The sequence below is a fragment of the Bos indicus genome, chromosome 9 (genome assembly GCF_029378745.1).
Source record: "Bos indicus isolate NIAB-ARS_2022 breed Sahiwal x Tharparkar chromosome 9, NIAB-ARS_B.indTharparkar_mat_pri_1.0, whole genome shotgun sequence".
Lineage (NCBI taxonomy): Eukaryota > Metazoa > Chordata > Mammalia > Artiodactyla > Bovidae > Bos > Bos indicus.
The window spans coordinates 38,545,101-38,562,388 of record NC_091768.1 but is presented as its reverse complement, the minus strand read 5'-3'; the positions used below and the strand labels follow the sequence as shown (position 1 = coordinate 38,562,388).

General features: G+C 39.5%; 1 protein-coding gene across 4 annotated transcripts in view; it reads right to left on the bottom strand.

Annotated features, from left to right (window-relative positions):
- LAMA4 (laminin subunit alpha 4) overlaps positions 1 to 17,288 on the bottom strand; it is a 147,333-nt gene that overhangs the window by 36,619 nt on the left and 93,426 nt on the right. For all 4 annotated transcript variants that reach the window (XM_019967183.2, XM_070795945.1, XM_019967185.2 and 1 more), the window contains 5 exons: positions 15,131 to 15,279; positions 11,171 to 11,312; positions 10,380 to 10,476; positions 3,198 to 3,314; positions 1,417 to 1,596 (listed from right to left, as the gene is read on the bottom strand). In XM_019967183.2, the coding sequence (XP_019822742.2) occupies positions 1,417 to 1,596; positions 3,198 to 3,314; positions 10,380 to 10,476; positions 11,171 to 11,312; positions 15,131 to 15,279 (685 nt within the window). The remainder of the gene's footprint in view (positions 1 to 1,416; positions 1,597 to 3,197; positions 3,315 to 10,379; positions 10,477 to 11,170; positions 11,313 to 15,130; positions 15,280 to 17,288) is intronic.

Below are 17,288 nucleotides of genomic sequence, written 5' to 3'. Positions count from 1 at the left end.
ATAACAGGTCAAAAGAAATGTTGGGCAAGGTGGGGTGGGAGGGAAGGTTTTTTCCTAAGATGCCTGTTCACACATCACAATGCCAACTGCAGTGGTCCCAGCAGCAGCAGAGCTGGATGGAAGAAATAAGGGAGCATGCCCGGAAAAGTGGCAGTGGTGCCAAGGTTGGGGGCTGGGGAGTCATGATCTATGATCCTAGACAAAGGTGGTAGTATGAGCAGACCATACTGATTTTTAAGGTTATTTTCTTTTCGTGTGGGGGGGGGAGGAGGAGGGGATATATAATTTACACAGAGAAAAGAGCACAAATCATGAGGATACAATTTGATGGAAAAAAAAAAAATCCAAAACAGAGAATAGCATAGCTTTCTTAAAAGTTTCATGGACTGAAGCAGTGGTTCTCAATGTGTGGTCCCCAGACCAGCAATATGGGGATGGGGTCCAGGTGGTTCTGATGCACACTCGTGTTTGAGAACCACTGGAGTAGAAAACAAATACCTCTGGGCAAACTCCTAGCTAAGGGCAGGGCATGGTCACCGAGCATGAGCAGCTGAGCAAAAGCAAGCCTCTTCCTGGAGCCAAATTAAACTCAGATTCAGGAGAACAGGGCTTCCTTGGAGCCTCAGCTGGTAAAGAATCCACCTGTAATGTGGGAGACCTGGGTGTGATCTCTGAGTTGGGAAGATCCCCTGGAGAAGGGAAAGGTTACCCACTCCAGAATTCTGGCCTGGAGAATTCCATGGACTGTACAGTCCATGGGGTTGTAAAGAGTCAGACACAACTGAGCTACTTTCATTTTCATGCTTCAGGAGACTATTTCAGTGAGGACCTAGGAAACATCTCTTTTCTGTACTTAGGAAACAAACTGCTTCTCCAACAAAAGGAAAGAAATTAGGTAAATAATTAGCTACTATCAGTTTAGTGTGTTTATTAATACAGAGGTAAGTGTATGTTATTTGGATCACTGACCACAAGAGCCATACTATAAAATGACTATTATTATATAGTATAACAGTCTTTAACATTAAAGGCAGTAGAGTACATTTAAAGCATTGCATTAAATGTTGGTTATGAAAATGTGTACAAAACAGGGTTTCTCTCCCCTCAATTCTCTCAGAGAAATGGAGCCACTTTAGAGTCTTTATGAACTCTCATATTACAATATGCCTTTTTATTTACTTGTTTTGTATGGCAACCCACTCCAGTATTCTTGCCTGGACAGAGGAGCCTGGTGGGCCATAGTCCATGGGGTCGCAAAGAGTCAGATGTGACTGAGCGACTAAGCACACAAGTTAACTTCTACAACATTCTAATCTAAAACTCAAATGAAAAAACACTGCTTCTTAACGAAAGATATGCAGGGTTTAATGACCAGTCCCTCAACTGGATGCAGGTTGTGAAGTTGCTAGGTGATACCTGCATCTCTGGCAGAGTCCACGGCAGTGTTGTAAGCAGAAGAGTCAAAACTTTGGAGATTCTGTGACCAGTTGGTTAGGTTGCTAGCCATCGGGGCGGTTGCCTCCTGGACTTCCATTGTGGTCTTGTTAGCTTCCGCGGTGATCAGCTGGGACTGACCCAGGCGCTGCTGGGCATCACCTTCACACAGAGCACAAGGACATTTATTTTGCAAAGAAGTAGGGCCTTTGATGGGATCATGAATACTCATTTAATCACTGGGATGAAACAGACCTCAAATTCAGGCTTTTCAGTCAAACTGAGACCTTTATATGCATGTTAATCATGGTGTAAGTTAGGTGCATAAGAATACTGTAAACAGTATTGACAAATGAGATTGAAAGACTCTAAAGTCTCAATAAAATAATGTAGTTCATTTAAAACATTTCCAAATTAGAGGTAATTTTTTTTTAAAGAGTAGTATTACTTCAAGTTAGAGACCTGGTGAGAAAACTATACAAAATGTGTATGAGATACTAACTCATAAAATGTTTGCTTGAAATCCACTGTAAATATCACTTTCCTTCTGCCATAAAAATGATGCTCTAGTACAGACATAAATTGGTAAGAAAAGGTATTTTTGAATAAGAAAAGTAAGTTTCAAAAGAGATCTATAGTGCAATTTTTAAGTTATATATTTAAAATAAAAACAAGTTTACAACAAAACGTTTGTTTCCTAGATAATGAAATTATAACAGATTTCCCTTGTTTTTTCTCTTTTGTTATCCATATTTTCTAATTTTTCTACAATGGGCATGCATTAATTCTGTAAATAAAAACAATTAACAATCTCTCAGGTGAGGTTTAGCTTCTTCTTCTTCTTTTTTTTTTTTTTTTTTTAACCAGAGAAACATTTAACTCAACCTCTCACGCTCTGAACTCGTGACGGTTGTGGCTTTGAATCCTGGGTCATCGTCTTTGTGTTGCTGTACCTTTCAGAGCAAGCTCCCCAGACTTGACAAGCCTTGGGGTTCACATCAGCCTAAAAGCAATACTTTCCCACATGAGATGATGTTTGTAAAATGCAGCCCAGGGCTTAGCATGTAGTAGCTCTGATGACGCCAATCAGATGGACCCATCTGGCCAGGGCTTTGGTGTCCGGTGGTACTGCTGCCGGATTTGCTCCGTGTAGTGAAACCCCACATCCAGCAGTAATGTGCTAACTTTCACTATGCTGGGAAAGGCACATCTGCTTCCCATTACATCTTTCTGAGATACCCCCATAGTTTCAGATTAGGCAACATGAGTGCTCTTGTTTCCCTCTCTGGCTAGGTGGTCTCTCTGCTTGCATTATAAGAAAGACATGCCATGTAACAGAGAGCAGCTGTTTATTGCTGGGGTCAGAGAAACCCAATAACCAAATTGGGGCTTATTTGTTAATGAAAAGGAATGTTCACAAGTAGGTTACCCAACAGTATAAACATCCTGATCTCATTCACACACACATACACACACACCCACACCCCCACACACACAAGACTGGAGGAAAATGCTCTTAAATTTAATTGTCATCCCTAGGTGATGTAGCTACAGCTTTTATTATCTTTCAGGACTTTTGTGTGTGTGTGTGTGTGTGTGTGTGTGTGTGTGTGTGTGAGATAAACGAAGTTTCTTTTGTCATCAGAAAGCAATACTATTTATAAAAAGATTAATAAGCAGGGAATCACCTACTCTTTCCTCAGAGGTTTCCCTTAATATTAGTGAACAAACAGAAGAGCTTACGTTTTGGTTGGGACCCTCACCTCTCTCTGCGGCCTGCAGTCTTTTCATGGCATCATTTAATCTGTCTCTGAGAGCACTCTTCCTTGCTAGGGCTCCTCCCACGCGCCTGCTGGTATCCACCACTGCCTCATCACTGCCTGTGGAGGAGAAGCCAAAAGAGTACAAGCAGGGCAAAGACTGGGGGGGTGGGGTGGTGAAATCTCTGTTTCAACGAAAAAAATTCTGGTTTGTACCATGGAAATGAAGTGAAGTGAAAGTCGTTGTCATGTCCGACTCTTTGCGACTCCATGCACTATGTAGTCCATGGAATTCTCCAGGCTAGGATACTGGAGTGGGTCGAACTAGGGTCTCCTGCATTGCAGGGGGATTCTTTACCAACTGAGCTATCAGGGAAGCCCCTTGTACAATGCAGTCATCTGCAATATTCTGAATATGATATAAACATAGAACGCCAATTCTGGGAAGTGGTACTTCAGTTAAGAGGTAAAGGACTGCAGAAAACCTGTAACACTGCTTGGGAGTGATATAGGATGTCATAAAGTAACTCATAAAGGTATAGAGATAATGGCTAATTTTTTGATTGAAAAATATAGTACTGCTATGACTAATAACACCTAGATGCACAGCTGATTAAGAGCAGACTGGTTAGATAAGAATAGTTCTTTTTTCTTACTTGTTTTAATAAAATTTTAATTGATACACAACACGCATCTAGAAAATGGTACACATGGCTTGATGAATTTTCCCAAACTGAACGCCAAATATAACCAATACCCAGGGCAACAAAAAGAGCATGGTTAGCCCTTTAAGGTTTCCTGGGACCTCCATGCTTACCCGAACGTAGTCCTACCTCTGTTCCTTAGCTGTGTCTATGTTTAAGCTTTATTCAAAAGAAATGATCAGATCAGATCAGTTGCTCATTCGTGTCTGACTCTTTGTGACCCCATGAATCGCAGCACTCCAGGCCTCCCTGTCCATCACCAACTCCCGGAGTTCACTCAGACTCACATCCATCGAGTCAGTGATGCCATCCAGCCATCTCATCCTCTGTCGTCCCCTTCTCCTCCTGCCCCCAATCTCTCCCAGCATCAGAGTCTTTTCCAATGAGTCAACTCTTCGCATGAGGTGGCCAAAGTACTGGAGTTTCAGCTTTAGCATCATTCCTTCCAAAGAAATCCCAGGGCTGATCTGACAGAATATTATAATTTTTTATATCTTTTGTATCACTGTCTTAATTTCTGTACAGTTAAAAGTCTTGAGTAGTTTAAATCTTCCAACTGTTTTTTTGTTCTTTAAGACTGTGCTGGCTATTCTTGCCTACCCTATCCACGCTCATTTCCAAAGAAATTCTAGAAACATCCCATATGTGTATATACAGTTCTGGTACTTTAATTGCAATTATATTGAATCTACAGATATATTCTGGCAGTAACTCTTATTTTTACAAATTCAAATCTTCCACTTAATGTAAAGTAAAAGTGAAGTCACTCAGTCGTGTTTGACTCTTTGCGACCCCATGGACGGTAACCTACCAGGCTTCACGGTCCATGGAATTTTCCAGGCAAGAATACTGGAGTGGGCTGCCATTTCCTTCTCCAGGGGATCTTCCCAACCCAGGGATCAAACCCGGGTCTCCTGCATTGCAGACAGACGCTTTACCGTCTGAGCCACTAGGGAAGCCCACACTTAATGTAAGTTATATAAAAACTATATATATATATAATACATTACACTCATAAATAAACAATTGCACTCCTTTCACATGCTAGCAAGGTAATGCTCAAAATCCTTCAAGCTAGGCTTCAACAGTACATGAACCAAGAACTTCTATATGTACAAGCCGGATTTAGAAAAGACAGAGGAACCAGAGATCAAATTGCCAACATCCACTGGATCATAGAGAAAGCAAGAGAGTTCCAGGAAAACATCTACTTCTGCTTCATTGACTATGCTAAAGCCTCTGACTATGTGGATCACAACAAACTGTGGAAAATTCTTCAAGAGATGGGAATACCAGACCACCTTACCTGCCGCCTAACCTGTATGCAGGCTAAGAAGCAACAGTTAGAACCAGACAAGGAACAATGGACTGGTTCAAAATTGGAATAGGAGTACGTCAGGCTGTATACTGTCATCCTGCTTATTTAACTTATATGCAGAGTACCTCATGAGAAACGTTGGGCTGAATGAAGTACAAGCTGGAATCAAGATTGCTGGAAGAAATATTAATAACCTCAGATGTGCAGATGACACCATCCTCATGGCAGAAAGCCAAGAGAAACTAGACAGCCACTTGATGAAGGCAAAAGAGGAGAGTGAAAAAGCTGGCTTAAAACTCAACAGTCAAAAACTAAGATCATGGCATCCAGTCCCATTGCTTCATGGCAAATAGATGGGGAAACAGTGGAAACAGTGGAAACAGTGACAGACTATTTTCTTGGGCTTCAAAATCACTGTGGATGGTGACTGTAGCCATGAAATTAAAAGATGTTTGCTCCTCGGAAGAAAAGCTATGACAAATCTAGACAACGTATTAAAAAAGAGAGAGAGTTTGCTGACAAAGGTCCGTGTAGTCAAAGCTATGATTGTTGTGGTAGTCATTATGGATGTGAGAGTTGGACCATAAAGAAGGCTGAGTGCTGAAGAATTGATGCTTTCGAACTGTGATATTGGAGAAGACTCTTGAGAGTCCCTTGGATTGCAAGGAGCTCAAACCAGTCAATCCTAAGGGAAATCAACCCTGAATATTCATTAGAAGGACAGATGCTGAAGCTGAAGCGCCAATACTCTGGGCACCTGTTTCGAAGAGCTGACTCATTGGAAAAGACCCTGATGCTGGGAAAGATTGAAGGCAGAAGGAGAAGGAGACGACAGAGGACGAAATGGTTGTACAGCCTTACCGACTCAAAGGACCTGAGTTTGAGCAAACTCTGGGAGATGATGAACGACAGGGAAACATGGCCTGCTGCAGTCCATGGGGTTGCAAAGAGTCAGACATAACTGAGCAACTGAACAAAAACATATATAAATAATACAGTTTATAGAGTTTTTAATATAATAAAAACTTTCATTTAATGGAAGTTTTTATTATATAAAAATGTATATGTATTTATATATATTAAATATATATAAATATAATACAGTTTTTATTTATTCTTCCTTAGATCTAAATTCTCCTTTTGATCTCTATTTATTTATTTCATCTTTTAATTTCTTCAGTAGTGTACTATAGTTTGATGTGTAAAGATCCTTAGCATCTTTCATCAGATTTATTCCTAGGTATTTTGTTATGGCAAACAGTGTTATTTTAAAAGTTAATTTCTAATTGTTTTACCCAGAATTAAACTAGGTACTTACACAATGAATTGATAATGTGGGTCATCCTTGTCTTATTTCCAATCCTAATGGGGAAGCTTTCAATATTTCAGTATGAATATATACTTGCTGAATATTATTTTATTCTTCCTTGTTAGATTATGGAAGTTTCCTTCTATTCCTAGTTTGCTATGAGTTTTTTTAAAACATGAGTGGGTACTGAATTTTGTTAAATGATCTTCCTGAAAGTAGTGAGATAAGCATATGAGTGGTCTCCTATGTCTGGTAAATGTGGTGAATTGCTACTAATGTTTTAAATGTTAAAATATTGAAATTCTGGAATAAACCTAACTTGATCATGTATTACCAATTTTATGTATGCTAGATTTGATTGGCCAATTTTTTGATCGGATTTTCACATCTTTGTTCCTGAGAGAATTTGGCTTATATTTTTCCTTGTTTATAATGTCCTTAGGATTTGATGTCTAAATTTTGTTGACTTCATGGAAAAACAGAGGATTTCCAATTTTTCTATTTTCTGGAAGAATTTATATACTAATGGAGTTATTTCTTCAAGTGTTTTGGAGAATTCACTAGTGGAGCCATTTGAGCCTTGAGATTTTCTTATGGGAGGGCTTAATTGCTGATTAGATTTATTATACATATGCACATACATACAGTTCTCCAGATTACATACATCAGATTTTCCATTCATTCTAGTACCTGTTTTGATTATAAGTCTTTTCTTGAAAAATTATTCTTGAAAATGTTCTTGTAGCATAGACCTTAATTGGGGCTCTCTTGGCACAAATCTAAACAAGTCACAATGTAAAATCTCGTCACCTAAACTGAAGGATCAACTTCCCAAGAATCGGTTCATGCTTTGTTTACTTCCAAAGCATCAAGAAATGTATGTTTCTTGACAGATAAGTAATTTCTTCACTTCCCATTCTTCTTTTCCTTCTCTCTAATGGGCTTACAGATATATACTCTCCCATGGTATACTGTCTCTTTTCAATTATACAGTATTGGTGTGCTTGGTTTTATTGTACAGTTATTTTTTCCCATACATGTGTATAACGGGTATATATAGGTGATGCTTAGTTGATTCTGTCAATGTACTTTGTACCAAGTACAACATAACTAAAGTACAAGCGCTTCTTTCTTGTTTCCTCTGGTTAGTGTCAATAACTCCCCAGAATTCAAGGAGGGTCTTAAACATCTTTTGTAATTGCTTTGTGCCTTCTCTCTGTTTAGCTTCAACTTTTTCATATTGTGATACAGCAGTCTATTCACTCTTTCTTTTGGGTCTGTTACTGCAAAAAACACTGGTTGATACATTGAGGCTAAATATATTTAACTATATTTGGAGTCTGATAAAAATAGAAGAAAGAAAATCTATTTGGGGCTGGATGTTTAAAAGAAGAAATGCTTCATAAAATGTCTGTCCTATTTGGAACTTACTGTCTTACATAAACATTTTCCATTTTACAAATGAATTCAGTAGAAGATTTTAAAAAATAGTAGCTTCCTGAGTTTATTACAGACTGTTAACTATTTGACACAGATAATGAAGCAAAGGAAACCTGGTGAATTAAGATTACTGATCATTGGAACTCATTTGGAAATGAATTAACAGTAATCTGAAATTACAATATAACTCAAGAGATGAATATGATTCAATCTGAAAATGTGAATTTATATTACAAACACTCATATTTTCTAAAGCAAAGCAAGTTCTGAGCCACACAGTCCTAAGTCCCCATAGGTGTCTCTTTTGCAAATAAACATATGAAGGGATTTAACCAAACAAGATCATGAAATAGGCGACCAGATCTGCAAAATATTCAGAGACCAAACCAGAGAGACTAATCTGCACATAAAATATGCAACTTTGAAGAGATAGCATTATTAGAATAGAAAAACTGCTTTCACAAGGTTCAACAACTCAATAATGACAAGACTGAGAAAATACGTTGCAAATTATTAAGGAGACTAAAATACTTTGTCACTGCATCACAAAGACCCACATATTCTGGTCTTCACTACAAAAGCAATACACAGATATGACATTTATCCAAAAATATTTTACTATTGATATTCTAATTCTTTACTGTTAATATTCTAATTCTTTTCTAAAGAGCATGTGTAAGACTAGACTTGTATAATAAATTAATTAGAATGAAGAAACAGCATTTTTAATGCCTTTGTTCACCCAGAAAATAGTTGTTTTATGTAATTAAATAGTTAAAGAGTCTGCATATAAAAACAAGTGCATTTATTTTCTTTGGAAAAAAAAGAGAAAATGAACATTTAGACTTGGGATTAATTACTTTGATGAAATCATATGAAATCTTCAGTTTCAAACTTAGTCTTTGTTTTTAGGTGGCAGAAGTTAGCTAGATAATGGATTTCTGACCTCATTAGTCAATGCTCGAATATCCTTAGGAATGAGCTCATTGCCCCAGAGATAAGTAAGTTTTAGTAAAAATTTTCAGTTTGTTTTTAACAGTAAATAACAAGATTCAAGATTTCTGCTCTAAGTGACCCATTCCCTAGTCTTGACAATCTTTAAAAAAAACTGGTGTGGGAGGCTCATGGCTAAAATATTTACTTTTAATTCCACTAATGTTATTAACTATACCATTTGTATTTTGCTTGTTTCACAAGATTATTATTTCTTGTATTACCAAGTATATGACTGAGCTTTCAACGGAAATGATGACTAGACTTGAAGCAGTTGATCAAATGCATAGCTTGATATATGATCAATGATTGTAATAAGGCATTGGCAACCCACTCCAGTACTCTTGCCTGGAAAATCCCATGGATGGAGGAGCCTGGTAGGCTGCAGTCCATGGGGCTGCTAAGAGTTGGACACGACTGAGAGACTTCACTTTCACTTTTCACTTTCATGCACTGGAGAAGGAAATGGCAACCCACTCCAGTGTTCTTGCCTGGAGAATCCCAGGGACGGGGGAGCCTCGTGGTTTCCGTCTATGGGGTCGAGCAGAGTCTGACACGACTGAAGCGACTTAGCAGTAGCAGCAGCAGCAACAAGATTCAAAGCTAACCAGAATCATTTCACTTTTGTTTTTCCTTCCCTCTCCCAATGTTCGACCTGTTTGATTTAGCAGATGCAGGCCTCAGCCTTTGGAAGTGCTTCTTTCCATGTGGTCATTAGGGTTGTCCTCAATGCAGCAACTGGGTAGAATACAAACTACAAAAAAGTGCAAAAAAACCAGAGGGCTCTGCGGTACCCTGTCCTCCTGACTCAGTGCTGACCCATCTCTTCATGGTAAACTTTGAATATTTATTTTCATTTCCTTATTTGGCAGCACCAGGTCTTTGTTGCAGCATTCAGGATCTTTTAGTTGTGGCATGTGGGATCCAGTTCCCAGGCCAGGGATCAAACCCGCCTCCCTTCCCCCAGCACTGGGGTCAGAGTCTTAGCCACTGGACCACCAGAGAAGACCTTCAAGGTAAAGTTTTAAAGGGCTTCTGAATTCTTCAAGAAAGGTTACATTATGTGTGATATAATTTTAGGGTGAAGCATATTTTATGGTAATAACTCCCTGAAAATTGGTATTTATAGCAAGTTTCTACTAATTAGTCTTTTTGATTAGCAAGAATATCCACTATATGTTTCCATGTAATTTTACTACATGGAAATTTTTTAAAACCACAATTTATTTTAAAATATCTAACAGCTGCTTTTTTAATACCTTGACTATGAGCAGGAACTATTAAGGCAATATTGAAATGAAACAGAATTTCTTCTTTCTATTTCTAGAATTTTGTAACCTCTGTTTACACGCAGAAACACTGTGTGGAAGGAGGGAAGCAGCTACAAATCAGAAGGCAGACAGGAAAGTGAAGATATTTACTAGAATCTGCCCTTGCTTGCAGCTCTCTGGCTTGATTGAGGAGGTTCTCGCTCTCATCTTTATGGTAAATGATCTGTGTATCAATCCCACTCACAGCCTACAAAGGAATCGGAGAGAGAAAGTAGGAATGACAGCAAAAGAAATCAAGTTTTCATCATTCTAGGATTTAAATGGTTTACACTTTATCTGCTAAACAGCAAACAAAATTCATACAGCTTCATTTCATAGTTCGAAATTAAGGTCAAATGTAAACATGAAAAAATAATATCTTTGATATTTACAAGATAAATGGTTTTTGAAGAAAATTCAGTGAACTCAGAACAGTGCCTGGCCAAGGCCCCACCAAAGAAAGTGCCTGTTACAAAGAAGCTGTTAAATAAACAATGTTTTTGAGTTGAGGAAATCTGAATATATGCATAAAGTATCTTCTCTAGTGCCGTGCTGCAGTCCACAGCGTCACAGAGTCGGACACGACTGAGCAACTGAACAACAACAATCTTCTGTATCAGCAGGAACTAGTCTTCGATATTTTCTATTCAGGGACTTAGGTTTAAAAAAGCTTATGTTAAAGGAACTGGCATTCACTGACTGGAGTATGACACATCTCGAAGAACCTGTACTACTGAAGCATTCATAACATAAATAAAATGATCTTTTCTCAGTTCTGCTACTCTTTCTGCCATCTGAATGACATTGGAAGCTCAAGAGATGACATTAGGAAACAAAGTCATAAGCCAGGAAAAGGCAACATATTGATATAAAAATGAATGTTAAAATAAGGGAATACTCACATCATAAATTCGATCAGTGATGTTCAAAGCCTGTTCTGCTGTTTCATTGGCTTCACTAACGTAATTGGCAATATTCTCATAGACATTTGAAGCATCCAAAGCCTTCTGTACCAGTCCATTCATATCTGAACTGTGCAAATTCCTGTTAATGAACAAACCTGGCATTATTGCCTCTTTTTACCTCCTTGGGAAATAGGGCCATTTTTAGAGTCTGATTAGAATACTTCCAGGACTATAGGCACTTCCTTTTTGTTTTTTTAAAGTTACCTGGCTGGGCAGTGCTCACCCACACGCCCCCTCCTCACCCCTCCACTGCCCCCCCACCCCACCTCCTGGCCTTTCCTAGGGGCACATCGTCTTCCCATTCCTCTGCTTTTAGTTCTTTCAAGACTTCACCTTGTTTTGGCTCCTTGGCAACTGCCTGCCTGGCAGCAGCCTCAGGGAAAGGAAATGCTGATTTTAAAACAGCATCTGCACCTCTTCAAGCAAGAGCTTGTTTATGTGGTGGCGTCAGGCAGAGGAATGAACCTACATTCATCCCCACCTACTGCTTACCCGAATCAGCACTGTTATTCCCTCCCTGTCAAAGAAAGTAAGGCTCTCAGAGAGGGTGCATAACCTCAGCATGGTGTTATTAATAAATATTAGCTGGTTTCACTCTATTTATTCAATCTTATCTCTTTCTTTTATATAACGGATCACATATTTCTTGAAGAAGGGTTATAATATGTATTGAGCATCACATGCAGATACTGGGTCAGCCCCATTCCATATACTATATCTCTACATCTTCCCACACCTGTGAAGTTGACATTGTTATTCCTTTCCCATAAAAGTTGCTGAGGCTCTGAGGAAGGGTGCACAACTTGCCCAAGGCAAACATGGTTAAGGTCTGTCTCATTCCTGAGGCCTAGCTGCTCCCCTTAAGTGCACAGCCCCACCTCACAATCACCCTGATCCTTACACCACTTTCTCTGCCTTTGTCTCCTCTGACTCCTGTAAGGTTCTGCTAATATTTACTGGTACCCATCATGCACTGGGGGGCTTCAGCTGGTAAAGAATCTGCCTACAATGCAGGAGACCCTGGTTCAATTCCTGGGTCAGGAAGTTCCCTTGGAGAAGGGATAGGCTACCCACTCCAGTATTCCTGGGCTTCCCTGGTGGCTCAGATGGTAAAGAATCTACCTGCAAAGAGGGAGACCTGGGCTCAATTCTTGGGTTGGGAAGATCTCCTGGAGGATGACTTGGCAACCCACTGCAGTATACTTGCCTGGAGAATCCTCATGGACAGGGGAGCCTGGAGGGCTACAGTCCATGGGGTCATAAGAATAGGACAGGACTGAGCGACTAAGCACAGCACAGCACATCATGCACTAGACACCCTCATGCAGAGGCTGATAACAATATGCGCCTCAAAGGATTGAAGTGAGGTCCAACAGGCATAAAATATGTTTAGTGCTTGGCACCGTGCCTGGCATCTAGCGAATCTCAGGGCTTATTATTATACTTAAACTACTTCCTAAATGGAAATTTCAAACTGTATGGGTATCCACACAGTAATTCATATTACTGACAAACTCTTCTTCTTCCTCTATACTATGAACGCCACCCTCACTTCCGCAGCCCATCCTAAACCCTCTGTCTTAAGTTTATTCAGTCTTAAACCCACCAGTTCCATCCTTTCCCCCCCAACTCTGGATACGGATGACTAGTATCACTTTATTCATCAGTAACTTCTCAGAAGAGTCACTGTGATGGGATCTACACGACACTACAGATCCTACACTGGCTCCTCTCTTCACACCACCTGGACCTACTGAGCTCAGCTAATCGTTTCTCAGCCTCCTTCATGCAGTTTCAGTCTCTGCGCACTGGCTTAGGCTCAGAGAGACTTCCTCTGTATTTCCTTGGCAACTCTATTCTCTTTTGTCCAAGTTCACCATCACTCTGGCTCCTCTACAATAGGGCTGATATCTATTAGGCACACTAAGGGCCCACAAAGATGTTTTCACGTTAATTTTTTTTTTTTAATCAGAAGAAGAAAAGTGAGGATAACAGTAATTCTTACATTAGCTTTTATACCAAGGTAGTTATGACATATAATTAAATTTTTTTTTTACAGCCCATGAAAATTATAATGCAGCCCTGCTCTGCAAAGGTAATTCTGATCCAAATGTTTGCTACTTATATCTCCCTATAACTCCCTGTTCAGAAATGGAAAAGAGAGTAAAATCTGAGAAGGTTTTAAAAGAAATGGATAAAAGGTATAAAATGTTACCAATATTTTAAATACTTAAAAATTGTGTTGGCTAGAGTTGGTGAGCAGATATACCTAAGAATTTGAAACAAAAAGCCTTTCTTTGTTTTCATTACTAGGCACAAAAAGGGTACTATAATAATATACAAAATAAAAAATGTTCTTTTGAAATGGAAGCTTCTTGATGAATTGTATGTATTTCTATTTGAGACAAAATATGCAAATCTACTGGGTATACCAGATAGATGTTGAAGAATATTCACATTCTGAAGGGAGAACATCTATAAATTTGGATGTTTTAATATATGTAGAAATATGCTAAACATAAAAAGGAGACTTAAGGTGATTGATATTTATGATTATGTTTCATGTACAGCTTGGGGTTACTTCCTTAGAAGTTCTAGCTAGAACTCTGTTTGCTGCTGGGTGACATTTAGAGGTTTGTGTTGGTATCCCATTCAATGAGCTGTTAGTGGCTCAGTGGTGTCTGACTCTTTTTAACCCCATGAACTATGGCCTGCCAGGCTTCTCTGTCCATGGAATTTCCTAGGCAAGAATACTGGACTGGGTTGCCTGTCCCTTCTTCAGGGGTTCTTCCCAACCCAGGGACTGAATCCAGGTCTCCTGCATTGCTGGCAGATTCTTTACCATTTGAGCCACCGGGGAACTCCCAAACAGCTGTAGTTACTAAATGACAAAAGAACGACGAAGACAGCCATAAAATTAATTTCAAAAACAATAACCTACCAATACAGTTATTACCAAAGATAGCATTTTCTCCAAGTTCCATTTGACTGGCTTGATAAAAAACCCATTTCCTGGGAACATGACACTGAGCTGTATACAACACCATCTCACACACCAAGATTTTACCCATGATCTATCCATCCCCACTCCAAACCTGCCCTCTCTTCTTGGGAGACTTGGAAGGATATTTGAAAATTTTGGCAATCAGAAAAAAAGCTGATTTAGTTTTGAACAGAAATGAACACTGGTTCTTATTTAATTCATGACCTTTACCAATCCTTGTTTCTAATTGCCAGATTTGCAATCTTTCTTTTCAATGATCTCGTTATTTACCTATTTTTTTCAGGATCATGAATTAAACTCCAATCTTTTAGTACATTTAAATTAACATTAAATGAGTGCTTATGACTCTCTTCTAGATACTTTGAGGAAAACCATCAACCAATGCTCTCTTAACAGGTGTTGAAATAAAATAGTTCCGGCTAGGCACTGTGGAGCAGCTAGAGGATTTGACACAAGTCCCTTATATTATTGACTTCCTACCAGCTTTACTTAAGACATCTGGGTATGAAAAGCTCATGCTGTCTCTGAAATGACGGCAGAATTAGACCTTGCAGAGGGATCTGATTTACCTGATAATATTTTGTGGAGCAGTTATATCCCTAACTAAAACGTGTTAGGTTATCCTATTACTTGTGGAACAGAGCTACCCCGCTACAACACAGATCTCTAATCTGACAGATTTTTTAAAACTGAAAAACTGTCTCCCCAGAGCAATTTCAGAAAAAACAACTTGTTCTCAAACTGGCCAACCAACAAACAGACAAACAAACACACAAACCCAACCCTAAAAACAAACTATTAACACAGTATCCCAGCAACCCTGTCATGTGAAAGTGAACAAAAATAAGTTACTCAGTCTGGAGATATCTGCATTCTTACAACCAGGGTGTTACCTGCTCAACTCATCAGCCTCTTGCTGAAGGTTCCGTGCATGGTCAACAGCTTCCTGAACTAAATCATGACTGAGGTTGCTCAGGTTGGATAGTTTTCTTTGAAGTTCATTTTTGGCTCCATCTATTTCGGCATAAATCCCTGATGCATTCTAAAGAAAATATTGAAAAAAAATTGAATTTAGAGGGATTTAAAATATTTTTCCTAGGGAGCACCAAAGATAATCTCTATTCCTCCTTACTGTGAAGTTCAGCTTCAGGCCAGATCCAGAAGAGTCTAAAAGGCTATGTGTGCATGTTTAGTCGATTTAATTGTGTCCAACTCTTTGTGACCCTATGGACTGTAGTCCACGAGGCTCCTCTGTGCATGGGAGTCTCCAGGCAAGAATACTGGAGTGGGTTGCCATGCCCTCCTTCAGGGTATCTTCCTCACCCAAGGATCAAACCTGCGTTGTGTGCACTGCAGGTGGATTCTTTACAGCTTAGCCACCAGGAAGTCTAAAAGACTATATACATAGATATTTACCTATTTGCATCTTCAACTCCTCTACTGATTCAGACATGCTCTGCCATCTCTCATCTAAAAAGAAAACTAAGTAGAAACGCCCCACTGTCCTCACTTCTCCCTAATTTTAATCCTTTCATAGCAAAATAGAACCCCTCTGCAAATAAAGTGTTTATACATGCTATCTCTATTTCATCAGTTTAAAATTCACACTTTTGACTTATTCCAGTCTGGTTTTTACCCCACTGCTCCACCAACACAGAAATTTACTTACTGATTTCTGAGCTACTAAGTCTCATGGTTATCATTCAGTTCTCATCTTATTTGACCTCTCACCTGCACTTCCTGTGCTGACTACTCTGACTGACACTCACCTTGACATGTGACCTCTCTTAATTTTCAGTTCAACTGTGGACCTATGATTTTGGCTAAAGATCACACATAGGATGCTGCTATAAACCTATTACTTCCAGCCTTGGCTGGGCCCTCAACGCTGAAAAGAAATTTGCTCTCCTGGTCATTGAACACAGTGATTCTAAACACTGTCACTGTTCCAAAGCCAATATGAATTCCTGCCCTCACCTCTATCTGATTCTCAGCAGGTCACTTAATTTTCTTTTTTATCTAGAAGACATAAGCCAGCTGTTAGTGAGGAGCACTTTTTTCGAGCTCCTGATGTGATGCTACATCTCTATGAAGGGAGCTCAGTTAGTGACCTTTGCACCTTTTCCTTATTTTGCTCTGAGAGGAGAAGTGGTTTACTTAATTGGTAAATTTGGGGGTATAACTATATAGACTCTGCTCAACTCCAGACTGCTGCCTCCAGGGAGCAAGCTGCCGGCAGAAAGCTGAGTTTTCCTGTGCTCCTCCATACAGTGCAAGCTGCCCGGGGCACCACCATGAACCTTGTGGTGTTGGCAATTTCAGTGGGCAGACCTGCTAATGCTGGTACTGAGTATCAGCCACCCCACTTGGCTAAGAGATCTTTTAAAAAGCCACACCTCAATTAGCTGAAATAAAGGGGATATTCTTGATCTTCATATTTACTATTTTTCAACTTTTTTAGAACTTAGGTCCTGAAGGTGGGTAGCATTTACTGATAGTTCTCCTCAGAGACTCCAACACTGACGACAACCAGTAATTTCTCCAAATGGGCTGAGTACAGTAGACAGTGGGGGGCTGGAAGGTGGAAATGGCAACTATATAGAACTCTTGAGATGTTTTGTTGTGAAGCAGAGTAATGGTGCAGAGATCAGAGAGGATGTGAAAGTTTTTTTTTAATTTTAAAAGATATCAGATACTAGATGTTTCTACGTTTCTATGTTGGCAGTAGTGATTCAGTAGAGTAAGAACTGGGCAAAACAGAAAAGAGAGGCCACAAGTTGATGGACTGAAACCCAGCAACCCTACTGTTGAGCAGTGGAAGTGTGGGATTTAGAACACAGGTTGGGGGGCTGAACTCTGATAGGAAAAGGGACTCTTCACTAATTAGAACAGAAAGGAAGGGAGAAGTAGGATACACATGCAAGCAGACTGGTAGATGTGGGGAGCGAAAATGAAGGGAGTTCTCTTCTCATTGTTCCCATTTTTAATGAAGCATGAAGCAAGTTCACCAGCCAGACTGATAGACGGGAGGTAGGTTTCCCACCAGTCATA